Source organism: Danio rerio, chromosome 9 (genome assembly GCF_049306965.1).
Source record: "Danio rerio strain Tuebingen ecotype United States chromosome 9, GRCz12tu, whole genome shotgun sequence".
Lineage (NCBI taxonomy): Eukaryota > Metazoa > Chordata > Actinopteri > Cypriniformes > Danionidae > Danio > Danio rerio.
In genome coordinates this window covers 27,364,003-27,386,581 of record NC_133184.1, presented here as the reverse complement: position 1 = coordinate 27,386,581, position 22,579 = coordinate 27,364,003, and the positions used below count along the sequence as shown (strand labels likewise).

The 22,579-nt window shown below is 36.9% G+C and overlaps 1 protein-coding gene across 16 annotated transcripts in view; it reads right to left on the bottom strand.

The window, feature by feature from the left end:
- zeb2a (zinc finger E-box binding homeobox 2a) overlaps nt 1-22,579 on the bottom strand; it is a 271,323-nt gene that overhangs the window by 78,522 nt on the left and 170,222 nt on the right. For 6 of the 16 annotated variants that reach the window (XM_073911414.1, XM_073911424.1, XM_073911416.1 and 3 more), the window contains 2 exons: nt 9,344-9,552; nt 7,523-7,618 (listed from right to left, as the gene is read on the bottom strand). Coding sequence is in view for 8 of the 16 variants with exons in the window: in XM_073911413.1 (XP_073767514.1) it covers nt 9,344-9,408 (65 nt within the window). In the remaining 8 variants the exon portion in view is untranslated. Of the gene's footprint in view, nt 1-7,522; nt 7,619-9,343; nt 9,553-18,197; nt 18,250-22,579 lie in introns of those variants that run through there. The other 10 variants (XM_073911411.1, XM_073911420.1, XM_073911410.1 and 7 more) reach the window with 3 other exon arrangements.

The window sequence follows — 22,579 nt, the reverse complement described above, 5'->3', positions numbered from 1 at the left end:
TGAACTACCATAGTACGTCGCATCATTTGGAAAAAGAAAGATGTAGTGGCAATTGTTTTAAGTACAGCTGATTTCCTTTTACTTTAAGAACAGTAGCCTAAAATTTTTTATTAAATTTTAAAAGTAACCCTTTAGGGTGTACTCCTTGAAAATAAATCTTTGGCCCACATCTTGCATTGAATAATATACTGACACAACTAATAAGAAATTAAAATAATAATAATAACCAGGTGGTTATGTTGGCTGTTTAAGGGTTAAACTCAAATCTCCCTTTCATTGGCAAAGTCATTGAAAAAGTTGTGTTTAACCAGGTTAACAAGTTTTTAAACTTAAAGGGGTGTTTAGACAATTTTCAATCTGGGTTCAGAGCACATCACAGTACAGAGAGCGCTCTTATAAAGATAATCAATGATATACGCCTAAATACAGATTCAGGCAAGCTAACAGTGCTGGTATTGCTCGATCTCAGTGCTGCATTTGACACTGTCGATCACAGCATACTTCTGGATAGGCTGGAAAACTGGGTTGGGCTGTCTGGCACGGTCCTCAAATGGTTTAGATCTTACCTTAAAGGTAGAGGTTACCATGTCAGTATGGGTGACCATAGGTCGAGGTGGACACCCATGACATGTGGAGTCCCACAAGGTTCGATTCTGGCACCTCTCCTGTTCAACCTTTACATGCTCCCTCTGAGCCAAATAATGAGAAAGAACCAAATCTCCTACCACAGCTATGCTGATGACACTCAGATCTACCTAGCCTTACTGCCTAATGACTACAGCCCCATTGACACCCTCTGCCAATGCATTGATGAAATTAACAATTGGATGTGCCAAATGTGCCGTTTGGGAACAGAGATGAGGTTCTCAAGGTGAATGCGTACCTTGTTACTAAAGGTCAAACAACAAAAAATAAGGTCAAGAATCTTGGTGTGACTCTGGAGTCAGATCTGAGTTTCAATAGTCAGGTCAAAGCAGTCAGTAAATCAGCATACTATCATCTCAAAAACATAGCAAGAATCAGATGCTTTGTTTCCAGTGAAGATTTAGAGAAACTTGTTCATGCTTTTATCAGCAGCAGGGTGGATTACTGTAACGGCCTCCTCGCTGGCCTTCCTAAAAAGACAGTCAGACAGTTGCAGCTCATCCAGAATGCTGCAGCCAGAATTCTGACCAGAACCAGAAAATCAGAGCACATCACACCTGTCCTCAGGTCTCTACACTGGCTCCCAGTTACATTCAGAATAGATTTTAAAGTATTATTACTGGTCTATAAATCACTAAAGGGCCTAGGACCTCAATACATTACAGATATGCTCACTGAATACAAACCCAACAGATCACTCAGATCTTTAGGATCATATAAACTAGAAGTTCCAAGAGTTCAGTCAAAGCAGGGTGAATCGGCTTTCAGCCACTATGCCCCCCACTGCTGGAATCAGCTTCCAGAAATGATCAGATGTGCTCCATCATTAGGCACATTCAAATCAAGACTGAAAACACATCTGTTTAGCTGTGCATTTACTGAATGAGCACTGTGCTGCGTCCGACAGATTGCACTATTATGTTTTTCTCTTCTTCTTCATTCTTTTATATAAAATTTTACCTGTTTTTATGTTTTTTAATCAGTTTTATTTTTTGTTTTTATTAATTTATTTTTTTTACTTGTTTCTTTTATTCTTGTTTATGTAAAGCACTTTGAATTTCCACTGTGTATGAAATGTGCTATATAAATAAACTTGCCTTGCCTTGCCTAAACTTCGACTTTTTTTTTACCTACAAAAAAAAAAAAAAAAAAAACAGTGGTAATGTTCAACCTATTTATAATATTTAAAGTGGCTCATAATCATATATTTTCCTAATAACAGGAATTAATTTCCCTCATCATTATGGAAAGACATTTTTTTTCTGAGATGGTACTTGATGAAAAAAGTTTGAGAACCACTGGCATAAATGATTTCGAAGTGCACTACAAAAGGAGCGCAATTGTCAATCTGAAGATCACTAAAACTGAACTGTAAAAAAATTACAATAAGCTAATTACATGTAGGAGAGATGACTTTAAGTTTTATTTTTTAATCATTCAAAGTGGATGTTGGGACATTTAAAAGGAATAGGACATAATAGGGGGATAACTCTGAACAGAAGACAGACAGTAACTATGCTTCCAACTACAGCTCTAGAGGTGTAGTTGCAAGCGTACAAGTTTGCGACGCAGTTTGTGAATGTTTGTTGTAATGACAGATTTGGGAAATACCAAAACATGAAACTATGTTTGTAACAACGTAACTTGCGATATTAGTTTTAAATTTATCACCCCTGGTTGAAAAATCCCTCAGACGTATTAGATTTTAAACTTGATCAGACTCTATGAAAGTTATACAAATTTAGCGAGCTGTCTTTTACAAATGAAACAAAATATTTAGTTTTCTGTTATGTACACAAACAATAATTCAATAATTTATTTAGAAACTTACAATGATATGATTCTGCTGTGGATCCCATCTTGTGGTCAGACGTGGAAACTCATATGCCATACAAACTCAATGTCAATATATCAATGTGTTGCCATCAAAATGTTTTCTACATAGTGTTTACTGCTCTGTACCCCCTGGCCCCTGCATATGGGACACTGGCCGAAATTGAAGTTCAATTAATTTTAAAACAAAGATTTGCACTACATTGTTTAAAGCAGGGTGTCCAAACTCGGTCCTGAAGGGCCAGTGTCCTGGAGAGTTAAGCTCCAACCCCAATTAGACAAACCTTAACCAGCTAATCAAGCTCTTACTAGACAAACTAAAAACTTCCTGGCCGGTGTGTTGAAGCAAGTTGGATCTAAACTCAGAAGGACACCGGCCCACCAGTACCAAGTTTGGACACCCCTGAGTGTCTTTAGACAAAATTTATTACAGAAGTTTGAAGAATTATTAAACCGTAATCATGAGATTTGCATAAAAGTCACATCTTTAATATCTCTTGAACTTACAATTGGAATCATAACAGAACATCCTGTGATATCCACTTTGCAGGTCACTTCATTCTCTTCAAAAGGAACAAACCTCTGAAGTGGTAAGAAAAACATACAAAATGTGCAGAGGTGGGGCTCGTGAGGACCAGGATTGAGAACCACGGCTCTAACCAAATATTACCAATAAAACATAATCACATTAACATCTAGCATGCTGCTTGTTATGACAAAAAAAATGTCATTTGCTCAAACTACTTATTTAAAATGAGCTGAAACAACACAATTCTTGATGGCTTTTTTTATGACAACTTAACTGTTTTATGTTGAATTCTTTTCAATTTGTAAAAAACAAATAGATTAACTTAATTCCTACAAGTTGTCCCAACGCAAATCAAAAGCATTTTGTACGTTTAGGCTTGGAATTCAATAAAAGAGTCTGAAATATATCATGCAGTATAAGCCATTGTTCAGTATTAGTGAACAGCTAATGTAGTATTACTGTATCATTCTGCTAATAAGCAAATAGTTGCACAATTTAAAGAGTTACAAACGCACGTGCCCATATATTACCCTAAAAGACTTTGGCCCCAGCTTGGACCCTTAATCGGTTGTCAGGAAACAGCAGAGCTAATCTTCAGGGGAAGCGGCGAGGTGAAGCTGAAGAGGGAAGTGTGCAGGAAGTGACCAGCCTCTGATTACTGTACACACGGCTGTCAGGACCATCATCACCTCACCGCTACACCCCGACTGTTACCTTCTCCCCTTCATTTCCCCTCGGTGTGCTTTTGTATGGAACGGCGTGTTTGAACTATTTTTTATGCACATGTACTTTCATCACTTCACTGGTGGAGTGTATGTGTGAGCAATAAGGCTCATTATCAGAGGTCTGCTCACAGCGGAAGTGCGTTCAGTTGTTGTAGGCCAACAAAGTGACTTGTTTCGGTGTAAAGAGCTGAAAAGGAGTTCAGCGGGTCAAACTGATGTTTCTTTTTCTTGACTGATCTCCAAAAGTATAGCTTCTGATGAATAAGGAAGAAATGGGGTAAAATGCGACAGACGGTAAGCTGAGTCACACTATTTAATTTTGCAAGTAGTGTAAAAAATGTTGTTATAGTCCTCATTATTTAGGTCCCATCATATGCAGCTGCATGCTTTTTTTCTGCATTTTGGCATGTCACATTTAAACAAGTTTGTTAGAGCAAACTTATAATTATGTCTAAATTATATATTAGATGTTGTTTAACTGCAAATTAAATAATTCAAACTATCTGGCTAAGGATTATTCACAAATTATTATATGTTCTTTTTTTCCAAAACTTGAAGCCTTAGGGTAGAATTCAAGGTTAAGATTTGTTAGTGAGCTTCCAGATGCAGGAATCTCTATGTGTAAAAACAAGCAAACAAATATATAAATAAATGTGCACTTCGGTTTTGAAGTCATGTTTTTTTTTTATAAATGAGTTTTAATCAATGACCAAAAACCAAAGGTGAGTAGGCCCCTATTGTATCCGTTCCGGTTCTAATTCTTCTTCTTCTTCTGCTCTGGGGGTCTGTGGCAGCCCTATGGACCCTTTGCGGCACTTGCCCAAATGTTGGCACACTGATAGAAGAGAGTCTGATCTTCGACCACAACAAAATTGGACTCTCTAACTCAAACTCTCTAGCGTCACCGTCTAAAGTTTCACTTATGTTTATATAACCGAATGGGCTACAATAAAAATCGGCTTCAGCCGATTTAAACGCACTCTATGACGTCATTTTCCGTATTTTTTTCCGTATTAAATTTTTATAAAACCTATTTAAACAAACTCGTCCTAGGTCGATTGTCCGATTTTCATCAAAATTGAATCACATGATCTAAAAAGAATCCCATGAACCAAAAGTTATGGAATTAAAGGTAATTCGACGAATCATTTTTCATTAACTTGCGAACAAATTTAACGTAGAGCTTGTGAAAATTGACTTAAGATGTTATCTCCGTAACGCATTTACGTATTCACACCAAACTTGGTGTGTGTTATCACAACCATGGTCTGAAGTTAGCTGCAGTGTTTTGGCACACTGCCCCAAGAGGTCTGGAGATACAAAAAAGCATTAATTTCTCGTAAAACAAGATGAAAGAATGTGTAACCACTATCGCTATCAGGATCAGCAGGCGAGTGCAGAAACTCCATTGAAAATACTGGAGTAAAATAAACTGTCACATTTTAAAGACATGGTGGGGAAAAAAAGGAAATTTAATGCAGTGCTCCTTGTCTGTTTGAGACCCACGTGTATCTAACAGGCAGTGAAGATCGCTGATTTTTAAAGAAATCAGACCTTAAATGAGGCATTTTTATAATGAACAGACAGTTTAGCAGAAGCACTGACGCTGGCTGAAATTAAAAGTCTGTGTGCATATACCCCGTTGACAACATTATGTAAACTATTTATTACAATTGCTATTTCTATTTATACATCATAATAAAACCTATACAGACATGCACATTTCACATGAACATCTTAATTGAATTATAATTTAATTTTAAAACTAGAAGCTACAAAATTAAGAATAATTGTGTACATTTACATCCCTACATTTTTGTTTTCATATTTTACTCTGTATAAAAAACATTAAACGTTGACATATTAAGAACTAAGCCAATATTTGCCAATTTCTTCATACAGTAGTTCTTAGTAGATGTCTTACTGTAATTGTGGCTGATAGATATTTACAAGTTGTCTGCCATCTCATTTCTCGTCAGCCTCGAGTAAGATCAAATAAATATAAAGGGCGACACACCTTACCCACTCCTTCTTCCTTGAGCAATGCTGCAATGATTTCTTCCTAATGGGATTTATTCTCTTCAGTGGAATTGCATTATGGGTAATGAATAGCAAAACGTACTCTAGTAAGGAAACCACATACAGATACTAACCAAGTTTGAATATAGAGATGAATGCTTTTTGTCTATAGACTTAAGTGCATGTCACTTTTATGATAATATTATTAGGATAGTTATAGAGCCAATGTTATAGACCCCAAAAAGAAAAAAAGTCGACCCATCATTCACGCACCCTCCACTCATTCTAAACATTTATGCTTTTTTTGTCTTTGGCTGAACACATAAAAAGGCATTTTGAAGAATGCTAGCCATTTACTTCCATAGTATTTTTTTTAACCTATGGAAATCATTGATCGTTTTAAACATTCTTCAAAATATCTTTGGTCCTTTTGGTATCTTTATATTAAGTAGCCTTAATTACTACATACTTGCATTTAAATTAATCACAATACATTGAACTACTATTTAAAATAGGAAAATTTCTGTAATTTCATTTATTTTCCTGTTAACTGAAAATTACTGTAATTACATTTATTTTACTGTTAACTCATCCCTTACACCTTAACCAAGCTTAAACCTACCCACACCCCCTGACTCTAACCTTACCCATTTCCCTATTCAAGAGAACCAGAAGTGTTGTGCAATACTATATGAACACGGTACATTCTACTTTTTTTCTGATGTAATTACATACTAATTAATGCCACATAATATGAGTGCAGTGGCGCAGTGGGTAGCACGATCGCCTCACAGCAAGAAGGTCGCTGGTTTGAGCCCCGCCTGGGTCAGTGGGCATTTCGGGCCCTGTGGGTTTCCTCCAGGTGCTCCGGTTTCCCCCCACAGTTCAAAGACATGCATTATAGAGGATTTAAATAAGCTAAATTGGCCATAATGTATGTATGCGAATATAAGAGTGTATGGTGTTTCCTAGTGTTGGGTTGTGGCTAAAAGGGCATCCACTGTGTAAAACATATGTTGATAAGTTGGCAGTTCATTCCGCTGTGGCGAACCCAGATTAATCAATAAAGGGATTAAGTACTTTATAATATAATATAATATAATATAATATAATATAATATAATATAATATAATATAATAAAATATAATATAATATAATATAATATAATATAATATAATATAATATAATATAATATAATATAATATAATATAATATAATATAAGTGGGAGCCTATCTTTTTTCTCTTCCACAGAATAAAGAAACTTGGCAGAACTAAATGGTGAGTAAGCAATGACTAAAATATTTTTAAGTGAACTACCCCTTTAACACATAGCTCAATCCTTTCATGAAATGCAGACTTTTAAAAAGGATGTTTTAACTGGTTTCATCTTTTTCTTTACTACTCCTCCACTGTAGCAACTATACAGTACTGCGGGCCCTTTATCTGTTTATTCAGTTGTCATGTTCATGTGTTAACTGAAAATATATCTTAGAGTAGTAAAAAAAAATCTTGTCATAGCGATTTAAAAAAACAACACGGGAGAAGAGAAGATGAAATGTCAGCTCTTTTGTAAAGCACACCAACTGCCACGACAAGGAGAAGATGTGTGTTTGATCTCAACCGCTGTTGTCTGAAACACTACAGATGCAGAAAGACAGAGCGAGAGAGAGAGAGAGAGAGAGAGAGAGTGTGTGTGTGAGAGAGAGAGAGAGAGAGAGAGAGAGAGAGAGAGTGTGTGTGAGAGAGAGAGAGAGAGAGGATTATGTTTACCTGTGAGGGGCCTGTCAGGTAGATTTAGCAGCAGAGATGATAAGCGAGGGAGTGTGTAGGAGGACGAAAGCGGCGATGAATGAGCGTTTCACAGCGCTGTCGGGCACACAGAAGAATAAGACACTATTTCTATCACAACATCAGGTTAGTCTGTCGGAGAGCAGTTTGACCGAGTTAAACAGGATGTCATGTTATCAGGGAGTGAGGGAGAGCCGGAGGAATGAGGAGAGATTGAATGTAGTTCTGCTGTTGAAGCTGACCAGAGCCGCAGCCGCTGGCTCACTGCACCATGGGAAGAGGTTAGAAGTGATAAGCTAATAATGTTCGCTGTACAGCAGTGCTCTAAAATATCGCTTTACAAAAAAAAGTGTGAACATCATGTGTGAAGTTTAGAACGTTGAGTGGATTCATGGAGGATTTATTTATGGGGGTTACAGTTTTCCTGCATTTCCTGAGATTATGCAATTGCTCTTCATGCTGTAAACAGACTTTAAGGGTGTTTTACTTTACTTTCCACTGCCTGCTGTTTTTTCCAAAAGAAATAAAATGAGATTACTGTAAATCTACATTATGTTTTATTCTATGAAGGTTTAATAACTTTACATTTCCATATTTTAAATAAAATTATTGTCATTTATAGCTTGATTTTCAGAAAATGCCATTGGTCAAAATGATAAATGGTTTTATTTGTTGTGAATTTGGTGGATAATATTTGCACCAAATGAATTTTCAGAGTGTAGTCTGATTTGTTTTCTAAATTTAGCATTTTTCTCGGCCTCATATCGGTTAATTTACTTTAAAGGCAATGAAAAGAACATATTCTTTGCCATAAAAGAGAAATTATTAAACACAAAAACTGGAGAAAAATATTCATCTTAGAAGAACATTTAAGAAGCAACTTAGAGGTTTTGGCCATTGAACTCTTCAAATAGTGATTTCATAACTTTTCTGAAGTTAAAACATAGAAATTGTGTTTAATTTTGTAAAAAAAAAAAAAAAAAAAAAAAAAAAAAAAAAAAATGATACCTTTTTGTTATTTTATGCAAAAAAATAAAATAAAAAATAGTTTAAATAGTGTAGGTCGAAACAAACATCTTCAATCATAAATGTCATTTTTGTTTCAATTAAAATAAAAATGAAATAAAACTCTAAACTTGCTTTAAAATAGGCTTATTAAAATCCTAATTACTTATAACAGTGTTTCTCAACCACGTTCCTGGACTACCATGCACCAGCTTTGCAGACTTTACATGTCTCCTTAACCAAACACACTTGATTCAGATCATCAGCTCGTTAGCAGAGACTGAAAGACCTGTAATGGGTGTGATAGACAAAGAGACATCCCAAACATGCAGCGTTGGTGGTCCGCCAAGAACATGGTTGAGAACCACTGACTTAGAATATGACTTTCATTAACTATGCACATTAAATAACCACATTTTTTGTTGTTTGTTCTGGACTTGAGTCACTGACAGTCTGAGATTTAGTTGGCAAACACTCAACATTCAGAAATTCACCAAAATTCACAAATAATGCGGTTTTCTAGAGCAACCAAAAATATGTAGCATTTATTGATGCTGGCTTGGAGTAAAAGCACAGCAGCTCAAGTATTATGAGTTTATTTCAGCCCTCAACCAAAACAGAAGTCTTCAGAATTTAAGTGCAAAAAGGAAGCTTTTTTGCTGTCAAATCTAAAGCAATTTTCAACATGATGTTCTTTTCACAAGATGTTTTCTCAGCAGACAAACTAAATAAGCAACGCTTGCAAGAACGCATGTCATCTTGTATGTGTGTTATGTGTAATTTCAGCTTAGAACAAACCTTAAGTCTGGGATATGGTGGCAGGTCATGTTAATGCTGTCAGCGCGGCTTTGGTTTATGTCCATCTTCCTGGAAGCTCCGCCTCTCTATCAACACTTAAAGAGAGCCCTTCAAACGTCTCCTGTCCTCCGTTGTGTTCATCTCAGTGCTTTTCCAGAACAGCGTTCCTCACTGTAATATGCGTGACACAGACATGTTTCTCCTTGCACCTTTAAAAATTACAAGCAGAAATAAAGAAATCACCAGAATGTTTAATGAAATATAAGTATAAAATGAGCATATTTATTATATATCATACATACAATTTATATAGTTGCTGAAAATTGTTAAAAAGTAAAAAAAAATGCACATTGCATATCAAACATGAGATAAAGTAAAAAATAATGGCTTATTTGTTCATTTAGTAAAGAAAATAAAAATTGTTGCAGACTGTTGCTTTAATTAAGCACATATAACACTGGGTGGGTTGCACCAGCTGATTGTAAGTTCTTTCTTAAACTGGAAAGTACAGTCCACACTAGGGGCCTAGTAACTACTAGCTAGTTTGTAACTAAATTTGTTCTCACTTTGGTTGCACCACATGTTCTTACGGCAAACCATATTTAGTAGGTCATAAGCTCTTTGTAAAGTCATGCATAGTCACATTGAATGAGGTGATGTCCAATAAAAAGCGTTAAACTGCTTTTAAATTCTGCGACTAATGCATTTATATATGAAACTGTTCTATGAAAATAAAATGACAAGGGACATTTTTAAAGCACATTAATCTACGGTAAATCACTAATAACATACGATGCATCGTATCGAGCCGTAAATGAATGCGAAATTGTCAAAACAGTAAACTTGATTTTTTTTATATCCAACACCCCTGAAAGAGAAAATAGCGAGAAGAAAAACTCAGTCATGAAGAAGTTCTCATTTTAATTGATGGATAAAATAATGACTAAACACTCCTTGAAAGAAAATTAAACTTCTTTCATAAATCCAAAAGAAAATCGAGATTTGGGAGGATATGACGGACCATTCTATATTATGATCACGAGCTCCTCAATCTGAACTAATCTAGCCATCATCTCTTTTCTACTGTTATATACATGGGGGTATACTGCCCTAAATATTTACTTGGAACATAGCATTACGTTTAAACTAAGTTTACTGGTGCAACACAAAACTATTTAGTAGTGTGTAAGTTGTAACTTAGTGTCCCTTTAAGTCACCACTAGGCTATGTCAACCCGCCCCTGAGCCTTAAGGGATGTAGAGATTTCATAATAATTTTGTAGTTACAGCGCACTCCTTCCTTGGCCATTTTTACAATAAAAGAATCGTTTGATGTGAGCAGCTATGAGCATAGCTAATCCACAACCTTTTCACAACCTCAACGCAATGTTTAAATATCCCATGATATCAATGTTTCTGCCTTAAACTAGAGTCACATTACCAGTCGTCCAGGGTCAGGTGTTCCATTTTATCCGAAAACCCCACAGAATGAGCCAAAGTAAACTAGTGCCTCATCTGACATCGGCCAGGGCGGCTTTTGCGGGAGGGAAAAGGGACCCCTTTATGGCTGATTTTCTGGATACATATTACTTACCTTTAAAAAGCAGAGCTGTTCTCCAGGGACCCATCCAGAATCCGGCCAGAGTGTTAAGGCTATTGTGTTAACACACAGCTGGAAGCCACAGCTACTTCTGTCATCAGGCCCAGCTACAAATGTGTTTGTGTCTGGAACTGCCTGGCCAATTTCAAAAACCCCCCAAAATTAATGCTCATATTGAAGCGGGAGTCATCTTCTGTTGACCCAGCTCGTTTCATTGCAGTAATGAAATTTCACTCCGTGACGTGGCGCCATGGACAGCTATAGCTCGTGTGAGGTTTAGAAGCGTAGAACATTGGCATAATGCTACATGTCTGAATGATTGAATGCAGTAGGTTACAGGTTTTTAATGATACATAAGATGAAGGCTCTTCTCTAATAACAACAGCCTCTATTTGGGCGCCATCACAATGGGTGCTCAACACAAAAAACAACAGTAAGTAGTATTGAAGGTGTTATTATAAATCGTGAAGGTTCTGATGTAGGATTTCAGAATATACACCCAGAATGACTCAATGCTTTGGCTGAAATTGGTCAGTTGATGAGGGCTGTGCCCATCATTCAGAGAACCTCACACTAGGAGTCATTACTCAGATTGTTTGTCTAGAAATAAAAGTTGCTCTTGGGGCGTCTATCAGGGTTGGCCTCTGGTCTTGAATTTTATCCTGCCAAGATTTTTTTTATTACCTGTTTGACTGTAAGGGTTGCCTAAAACATGCTCTGAAATGTATAAGATCACTAGCACCACATTGATGTTAGTTTGTGTTGAGGATGTAAAAATAAACCTTAAGATGCATTTTGGTCGACTGGATCACAAGAGTGTCATAAGACACCTAGTTGATTATACCTTCATTCATTCATTTTTCATTCAGCAGCAGCTTAGTCTTTATTTCAGAGGTCACCAAAGCAAAATAAGCCACCAACTATTCCGGCATATGTTTTACGTAGCATATGCCCTTTCAGCCACAACACAGTACTGAAAAACACCCATACACACTCATTCACACATACACTACGGCCAGTTTGGTCTATTCAATTCACCTATACCACATGTTTTTGTACTGTGGGGGAAACCAGAGCACACAGAGGAAACCCACACGAACACAGGGAGGACATGCAAACTCCACACAAAAATAGCGACTTTCTTTATGTGAGGCGATAGTGCTAACCACTGAGCCACAATGCTGCCCTGGCTATACCTTGACATCTGATATGAATCTAACATTGTTATCTAACAGAAAACAATATGAAGAGCAGAGACGCACAATAATACATTGAATATGTGGCTTTGTGTTACAATCAGGATTTGTATGCTTCTGTTTATACATAGCATTTTGCTTTGTAACCCATAATTTGATTATTTATGTGAGTAAATAGTTTGCTTTTTTTACACTTCACCTCTGGACGTGCTTGAAAGTGGACAGGTTGAAATGCTCTATACCTTGTTTACAACTCTCTTTAGCATTCTCAACTTGGAATTTTACTGACAAACATATTTCAAAGATACAAACAGGGCATAAGAAAAGCAACTGCCTTTCCTCTGATACAAAAAATAAGAAGCCTACAGATGCAAAGTAGGAGTGCAAAGTTGAAAGAAAGAAAGAAAGAAAGAAAGAAAGAAAGAAAGAAAGAAAGAAAGAAAGAAAGAAAGAAAGAAAGAAAGAGAAAAATGTAAAGAAAGAAAGTAAAAAAGAATAGTAAGAATGAAAGAAAGAAAGAAAGAAAGAAAGARAAAGAAAGAAAGAAAGAAAGAAAGAAAGAAAGAAAGAATAAAAGGATTTTTTTTTTCGATTTTCACAACACTTTATTACAAAAACATTAATACATTATTCAAACAATCAACTCACAAAAAAGTGAGAAAAAAGAAATAAATTAATCCAAAATGGGAGCAAAGACCAACTCATTTTCATAAATCTCACACAGAGCACCGGCATAACACCACATCAAGTCAAAAGAAGGAAGATCATCCATAGCTTTAAAAAACCTAAAATCAACTAGAATTCTTGATTTGACAGAATTACCAAAAACTGCCAACAAGTTGTGATTCACATTTCCTTCAATTTTTTGCTTTCTCGTACAATATACTGCCATCTTAGCTTGTCCTAATAAAAAATTGAGAAGCTGACATTTAAAGCGTTTCCTCTGAACATATTTAAACCCACAAATGAAAGTTTTAGTGGAAAAGGTTTCTCCAAAAGATACAAACAAATTCTGTAAAACAGTAAACAAAGGCTCAAGTCTGGAGCATTGCATAAACGTGTGAAAAACAGTTTCTCTCTGCAAGCAGAAAGGGCAGTCATGACCAACATCAGGATTTAAAATTGAAATAAAAGCATTAACTGCAACGGCACCATGCAAAATTCTCCACTGTAAATCTCCATGTCTTTTAGTTAATGGTGACTTATACAGTGATCGCCATTGAGGGTGCTCATCCTCATTTAATTTTAAAACCTCACGCCATGGAGTGTCCACTCTATTGTTCAGACCCATTTTATTAAAAACTTTAACACATGTTTTATATAAAACCTTCCCAGAAGCTGACTCTTGCCCAATTATTGTCACATCTTTACAATGTAAAAACACCCCTTCACAGTTTTCTAAGTTGGGAGATAATGACAAAAATGGGAAAACATCGTTACAATTTGGAACAGTTAACCCTTCATAATAGTCCTCCAACAACCTGATCTCTTCAGTTGTGAGAGATGCCCTCCATTGTTCAAGAAGTTTGGTAACTGTCCGTTTAGAATGTAGACCCAAATGTCCAGCAACTGCGTCAGCATTTTTAAAGTCTTTTCCAGCTGACTTTAATAAACACCCAAGAGTTGTTATTTTAGCCGATGAGAGGATTTCGTTGAGTGCAGGAAAAGATCCCCTTAAGGATATGTCCATACGTGAACCACAGATTAAAGGTTCTTGTAGCAGCCAGTGTAAAGACGTTGTGTCTAAAGGTCTGTGCACAGTAAACAAAGTCCATATCTTGAAGATATTACGGTAGAAGATTGGAAGTTTGGATAAATCCATCCTTTTAGGATTCAGCCAAAACAAAGTTTTCTCAATGCCCACATTTCCAAAAGACTGCATTAGCAAAAAGGTTATAGATCTCCAGTTTGCGTCCAATGGTCCATTCAAAAGTCTCTGCACAAACTGAAGCCGAAAAGCTGCTGTTCGGCTCTGTAAATGCACAAGTCCATGACCTCCTTCTTCCTTCGGCAAATACAACACAGCTTTCGGAACCCAGTGTAGCTTATCCCAAAAGAAATCTATCAATATTGACTGAACTTTTGACAACAGATTAAAAGGAGGATCCACACACATTAGCCGATGCCACAAAGATGATGCCAACAAATTATTAATTATCAATATGCGGCCTCTGTAAGACATATTTGGAAGTAAAAAATTCCATTTACTAAGACGGCCTTTTATTTTTTCAACAACACCTTCAAAGTTTTTTTGTACAACTGCTTCATTTCCTAAAAACACTCCCAGATACTTAAAACCCTCTCTGGTCCAAAGTAAACCATCGGGGAGGTTTGGTTCTCCATTTAACCATTTTCCGATTAAAATTGCCTCGCTTTTAGACCAATTAACTTTAGTAGAGGAAAACTCCTTGAAATCATTTAGCAATTTTAACAGCAATTCAACATCATCTTGACAACTAATTAAAACAACAACATCATCTGCATATGCTGACAATTTAAACACATTTGGACATGATGGAATACATAACCCGTGCAAATCTGCTCTTAATTTAATTAAAAAAGGCTCAATTGCTAAAACATACAACATTCCGGACAAAGCACAGCCTTGCCTTACACCTCTAAAAACCTTAAAAGGAGCACATAAGTCACCATTAACTTTCAAAATACTCTCAACGTCACAGTACAACACCTTCACCATTGAGATAAAACTTGAACTAAAGCCAAAAGCCTCTAGAGCATCCCATAAATACTTATGCTCGATGCGATCAAAAGCTTTTTCCTGATCAAGCGACAAAAGACCAATATCTAAATTAAGCTTTTTGCCAAGGTCCAGAACATCCCTGATAAAGGATATATTGTCAACAATACGTCTACCAGGTATACAATATGTCTGGTCAGGATGGATCACCTGCTCCAAAACTGCCCCTAATCTGTTTGCCAGGACTTTTGAAAGCAATTTGTAATCATTGCACAACAAACTGACTGGTCTCCAGTTTTTGATGTCGTTCAGATCTCCCTTCTTTGGCAGTAACGTGAGAACTGCTCTACGGCAGCTTGTGGGAAGCCGCCCATAGGCCAGGCTTTCTTTGAGCACCTCTAGTAGGTCCGGACCCACATCCGGCCAAAAGGACTTATAGAAGTCAATCGACAACCCATCAAGTCCAGGTGCTTTCCCACATTCCATGCTTTGCAGAGCCTCCTCCAACTCCTCCAGAGTTAAGGCCTTACTGATCTCAGCATTAGCCTCTTGGGACAGCTGAGGCAAGTTTTCAAGGAAGACATTAGTCGTTTGTTCATGCATTAGATCACTTTTATACAAATGCTCATAAAAACTCACCGCTCTTTTACGAATATCAGAAGGTTCTGACAACAAAGATCCATCTTCTGATTTTAAAGCATGTATAAGCCTTCTTTGTCCATTTTTTTTCTCTAAATTAAAAAAGAATTTAGAAGGTGCATCCATCAACTCTATACTCTGATAGCGGGATCTGACCAGCGCTCCTTGTGTAACGGTATCCAAAAAATTACCTAAAATATTTTTCTTTTTATTAAAAGAGTCCAAATAAGCCAAATTAGATGTGTTGTCAACAAGCATTTGAAGCTCTACCAGCTCCTTTTCAATTGATTTTATTGAACGGAGAATGTCTCCTGTGACATTAAGAGTATATTGTTGACACAGCTGTTTAACCTGTACCTTGGCAACCTCCCACCACTGCTGCAAACATTGAAAAGAAGTTTTTGTATTTCTAAAATTCTTCCAGAACTCTTTAAAAATCTCCTTAAAATGCTTATCAGACAATAAATTACTGTTAAAATGCCAATATGCACTTTTTGATTTAATAGACCTTTGAGATATAACACATTGTAACAAACTGTGATCAGAGAAACTCACTGGGCAAATTGAACAGCTTCTAAAAAGATTAAACTGGTGCTTAAAACAATAAAATCTATCTAATCTTGCTAGTGAAATCAGATTATCACGAGCATGAGCCCAGGTATACTGTCTTTGACTGCCATTAAAATTCCTCCAGACATCAACAATTTCATGGGTTTTTATTAATTGAATTAGACGCTTCTGTGAAGCCATGTGTGGTTCAACATGATTCCTATCAAGCATGCTCTCAGTACAATTAAAATCACCCCCTAAAAACAAAACTTTATCAGTGTCACAATTACTTAAAACATTACTCAATGTATCAAGGAACACCATCCTTTCTAAAGCATTAACTGGAACATACACGCATATAAAAATAAAAGAATACTTTTCAAACTGGGCATCAACTTTTAAAAGTCTACCTTTTATGACTTCATCCACCTGATAGGAAACAGGAACAAAGCTCTTAGAGAATAGAATAGCAACCCCACTGCTAGTTGAATTCAAATGACTTAAAATGGATAACCCATCAAATTCCTTACCCCAGTCAGAACTGTTTAATGCATCACTATGTGTTTCTTGAATACATAAAACATCAATTCTCTTTTGTTTAATTATTTCATATATCTGATACCTTTTCCTAATATCTCTAGCCCCATTTACATTAAGAGAAGCCACAAAAACCTCCTCCATAGAAAGGAAAGAAAGGCAAAACCAAAAATAGCCCAAGCAGAAAAAACAGAAAAGAAAAAAGGGGAGAACGTATTTATGTGCTGTCATTACTGAGCCTTGGTTGGGCATTAAGTTTGCCAAGCAATTTTTCTAGTCGATACACCTCCTGTTTATTGAATCTTCCCTCACTCTTAAAAAGCTTAGCTTTTTCCATGAATTGCATTATATCTGGGAAATATTCCTCAATTTTTACATTTCTGGCATTTTTTGTCACTTTAAGAAATGACTTTATGTCATCCACAGTGTAAACCCGGCTAGAAAACCCGCTTAATGGCAAACTGCACGACACACTGCATTCTGAAAAGTCGCTCTCACTCTCAGTTTCGGATTGACTCAGATCGCAATTATCCGTCTTTTTAGCCTGTTTACCTGTATTCTGTTGTTTTAAGCGTCTCTTCTGAGGCGTCTTAAAAGCACTGTCATCTAAATCCATGTCCAAATTCAGATCCTGTTCTTTATTGAAAGACGCTTGCTCTCCGGTTGTACCCGGGTCACTGCTATTGCGCAATACATCCACCGCAGCCTGTATAGGCTGTTCATCAACCTGTAACGGCCCTTCTCTTCCCACATCAACCACATCATTTCTTTTCTCATCATTTTTATCAGTCATGATCACCTCAGCTACTGTCTGTGGTACAGTTTTCTGAGGAAGACTTGTGCTAGGCGCGTCACTAACAGCTGCCACAGCGGCCGTGCGATTCTGCATCTCAGAGTCGCGCGCATCAGCAGGTGAACGATTTTGATCTTGCTGTTGGTTTAATCGACCGGGGCATGAGCGAATTAAATGACCCACTTCCCCGCATGAAAAACACTTCATGCTGTTTGTAGTCACAAATATTACGTAATTAAATTCGTCCTGACGAAAGTTTAAAGCCACATCTAATTCATCCAAGTTGTCCTGCAAAATCATATAGGCGTAACGCCGAAAAGACACAACATGCTTTAACAAAGGCGACTTACACCCGATAGGAATCATTTTTATCGGGGAAACAAGTTTGCCATAGCGAGAAAGCATTCCGGTCAGCACCTCGTTCGAAATAAAAGGTGGTACGTTGGACAAAGTTATTCTTTTAGATGGGGTGGACAGCGGAAGCACTGGGGTGAAAATTCCACCAATAACTATTCCACTTTCAACCAATTGATTCGCCAAATCAACCGTCTTTAAGAATACTACAATCGCATTATTCATACGAGATGCTGACAGGATGCTTTCAGTGCCGACAACTTCACCTATAGCCAAACTACACTCCTCCACACTAACAGTGGAGTCCACTTTGATCCCATGACGCCGTGTCAGAAAATCAAAGCTCCGACTCCCCGTCATAGCCATTCTGACACGAAAACCGAGAGCAGATGCTCCGGTATAAGTTTAATTGATTCTCTTTCTCAAACTAATGAAGCCAACAACCTCAAAAAGTAGAGAAAAAGGATAGAAAAAGTAAATCTTTCGTACCTGCACACACGCCAAACGCTCACACACAGCTCCGCCCACTCACTCAGCACATGCGCAACCGAAAGAAAGAAAGAAAGAAAGAAAGAAAGAAAGAAAGAAAGAAAGAAAGAAAGAAAGAAAGAAAGAAAGAAAGAAAGAAAGAAAGAAAGAAAGAGAAAAATGTAAAGAAAGAAAGTAAAAAAGAATAGTAAGAATGAAAGAAAGAAAGAAAGAAAGAAAGAAAGAAAGAAAGAAAGAAAGAAAGAATAAAAGGAAGAAAGAAAAAAGAAAGAAAGAAAGAAAGAAAGAAAGAAAGAAAGAAAGAAAGAAAGAAAGAAAGAAAGAAAGAGAAAAATGTAAAGAAAGAAAGTAAAAAAGAATAGTAAGAATGAAAGAAAGAAAGAAAGAAAGAAAGAAAGAATAAAAGGAAGAAAGAAAAAACAAAGAAAGAAAGAAAGAAAGAAAGAAAGAAAGAAAGAAAGAAAGAAAGAAAGAAAGAAAGTCCCTTTATTAATCTAGGGTCTCCACAGCAAAATGCACTGCCAACTTATGCAGCATATGTTTTACACAGCAGACTCATTCACTACGGTCTTAGTTTTAGCATGCCCAATTCTCCTGTACCACGTCTTTGGACTTGTGGAGGAAATCAGAGCATGGGTAGAAAACCAATGCAAACACCGGGAGAACATACATATTCCACACAGAAATGGCAACTGACCCGAGGCTCAAACCAGCGACGTTCTTGCTGTGAGGCGAACGTGCTACCCACTGTGCCACTGCGTTGCCACTGTTAAAACATTATACACCAATTTAATCAAATTCATTTCTAAGAGATTCTGATATTATAAATACTACATGTGCAGTGATACCAATTAAGTTGTTGGTGCCACCATCTCTAGATCTTAGTCAAATGTCAGTCTGGAGCACTTCTTTAGACAGTTTGAAGTTCATTTACCATATGTGGAGAGATAAAAATAAAAGATTACAAAAAGAGAAGAAGAGATTTTGCAAATGTGTTGTACTCCTTTTAACCTATACCTTTAGACTTCTGCGGTATGGAAACTGTACTGTCAGCGTTCTCTGTAATTTCTTTGTTCTGGAAAAAAGGAACTGGCTAATAATTAAAAATAAAGCTGACCCTGCGTTCAAAATGTCACAATCATATTCAAAACAAACAATTACTCAAATAAATAAATCAAATATTTTATGAATGATTTAGTTTTTACAAAATGGTCATGATACTTTAAAGAATGACATGGTTATTATTTCATGTAACTTTGTGAACTTCTGCAGCTATTCCTCATTTTAGGTTTCCTTTAGATGTCTGATTTCTTTCAAGACTTCTTTCATTTCTCCAAATGGAGAAGTAAAAATGGAAATCTCTAGATTTCCGATAGCTGGCAGGGCAGATAGGGTGTATAACGGGCGGGCTTGGGGAATGTTGGGAACAGCAGCTTGTCAAATGATTATGGTTTTTGTTGGCGGTGGGGATCAAAAAAGGAGTCTGGTGGGTTGGCTCGGAGGTGCCAGGTTGCTGGGACAACAAATCAAAGATGAAGCGTCTGGTATGTCTGACTGGGTACTCATCACTCACGGCTAGAGCCTTTAGTAAAGGGGAAACCGAGCCCTGCCTGAGTACACAGCTCCCTAACCTCCCACCGTAGTCTCTTGTTATAACAGACAATGTTGACAGAGCGTTCAGCCACAGTTTGGAAACGCTACACCATGTATCTGCAGAAAAGGTAGAGGCTTTCAGTTATGACAAAATGTGTTTAGATTGGGACGGAGCCCTGGAGTGGTGGTTTTCATGGCCATACGTGATAGTGGAAAAAAGTTCTTTGTGTTATTCTTCTTCTCATATGAGACACTGTCACCACTGGTGGCTAATGGAGTTATACACAGCACACACGTTTGAATTACTACAATGGTTTGGGAAGGAAAGGGGTGTAAAGACAAGGAAGAGATATTTTAATTCATTCATTCATTCATCTTTATTTCTACAGAGATTTTACAATGTAGATTGTGTCTAAGCAGCTTAACATAGAAGTTCTATTAAATTGAAACTTTGTCAGTCCAGTTTTCAGAGTTGAAGTTTAGTTTAGTTCAGTTGGTGTGGTTTAAAGTTCACTGCTGGAAGTGCAAACACTGAAGAGCAAATCCATTGATGTGCAGCTCCACAAGTCCCAAACCAAGCAAGCCAGTGGCGACAGTGGTCGAGGAACAATCTTTAACAACTGACGAAATGAAGGAAAATAATCTTGAGACAAACCAGACACAACCATTTATCCTCTGGCTAAACTTCTTGAGCAGAGCTGCAGTCTAGGCAATGGAGGCTGGAGAATGCTGGACGTCCATCGTGGAGAACTGCAGGTGCGAGTAGGTCACCATGTTCAGGCTGGCCCACAGGATCAATGTGGAGACTTGTCTGTCACTGTGATCTTTCAGGAATCAGTCTCACGCTCTCCGCTCCTCCATGACCACCACAACATCTGCTCAGGATACGGCCTGGTCCAGGATTATAGAGACCTTGGCATTATTTTTTCAAAGGTTTTGGATCACATCAAGATGTTGCATAATCTTTAGTGGCCTCGGGATGAGTATCCCCAGGTGGATACTTTAGTATCCCCAGACCCCCTTTAATAGACTTTGCTACTGATGCTACCAGTATCTAGATACTTTTTCCTTTAAATGAGTAGGAATTTGACTGAAAATGTACTAGGGGTGTACACACACACACAAATGATTGGTTATGTACCTTGATAAATTACAGTTCAGATACAACAAAGAGGATATAGGATATCTTAGGATATATATATATATATATATATATATATATATATATATATATATATATATATATATATATATATATATATACACACATTACCTCTCTGGCTCCACCGCTAACTGTATTACAGAAAAAAAAAAATTACTAATGTTTTGCTTCTTACATTTTACATACCTGAAACTTGCCTACAGCACTTGTTCATTGTTGTTCTTATAGTTGTGTAAATAGCTTCCTTGTCCTCATTTGTAAGTCGCTTTGGATAAAAGCGTCTGCTAAATGACTTAATGTAAATGTAAATGTAAATGTTTACTTTTAAAAACTACAATTTTAGATAAAGTATTATATTCTGTAAACTATTGAGGAGACATTATTATCAGCCAGCACTTTTCACGCAGGACAATGAGCCCCATTCAAGCAAAACAATGTTTCCTAAAGCTGAAAACATTGAATTAATGAAATGGCCTGCACTGATCAAGATCTAAACCTGACTGAAAATCACTCTGAAATTATTGGTGACAAGGTTATAGCTAAGAAACTTGCTGTTCTCTGATTTTGAGCTGTGTTTTTCACAAAAGTTTGTTGCACAATGTTCTACTAGCATGTCACGCTCTAGCCATGCTTTATGCAATCTATACGAACTCTGCATTTTCAGCATCCTACTGCAGTCTGCAGTGTCACATTTTCATTCAGAAACTATTCTAATCCGCTTGTTAAGTGTGACATCATGTGAACCGGCTTCAGGATTCAATCGCTCTATCAAACTATATGGGGAGACTCAACAAATGGTAGTAATAAATGTTTACAAAGCGATGTATTACTTTCGAAAATCACGATTGCAATAGATATATCCATGCCTAAAATAGGATGGCCAGAAAGTGATTTATTTTTTATAAATTGCTCAAATATTGTTGTCTATGATGCAGCAAGTCTAGAGATTGTTGTGTAAACCATGATTTTATATTAAATTCAGTTTAATGTGTGATATGAGTAAAAAGTGGTCATAAACGAATGTCTCAATTCAAATGTGTAGCGCCTTGGACCCGAAAACCATATTCCATATGTTACGACTTAAAAAGCGGATATGCAGTCAATTTGTGTCCTTGCTTAAAAAAAATTATAAAAGAAATCTTGCTGACAAAAAAAAAACATACAAAAAAATATGTGGAATTCATAAACCTACGATTGCCACATATTAATCATAAAGTAAACACAGCAATGTGAATCAGCGAATAACGGTTTTCAGATTCACTTAATTAAAGGCGAAGGCGTGTTTCCATAAACTACAAGGTAAATAATGTGTTTACACAACACAGCTCTCCACTCTCGTCTGATACATTTCCTGTCTAAAAACACAAGGATGGAATGTGAAACCACCCCCTGATTTACAGCGATGAAACACATCAAAAGAAAAACACTGACAGTAATAGTTGAGCCATTTCCCTTCACTCAGAGAAAGCATAATTTAAGTAACAATTATGGCTATGAAAACTCTACATGGAGGGAGGCGCCTTGACTGCACGCCAGGAGCATCTTTTGTGTCTGGAAAGTCCACATCAGTCCAGGAGCCCGGGTGAATAGTCACCGAGTGGTCGGAAAGGGAAACTATTACTGGTGT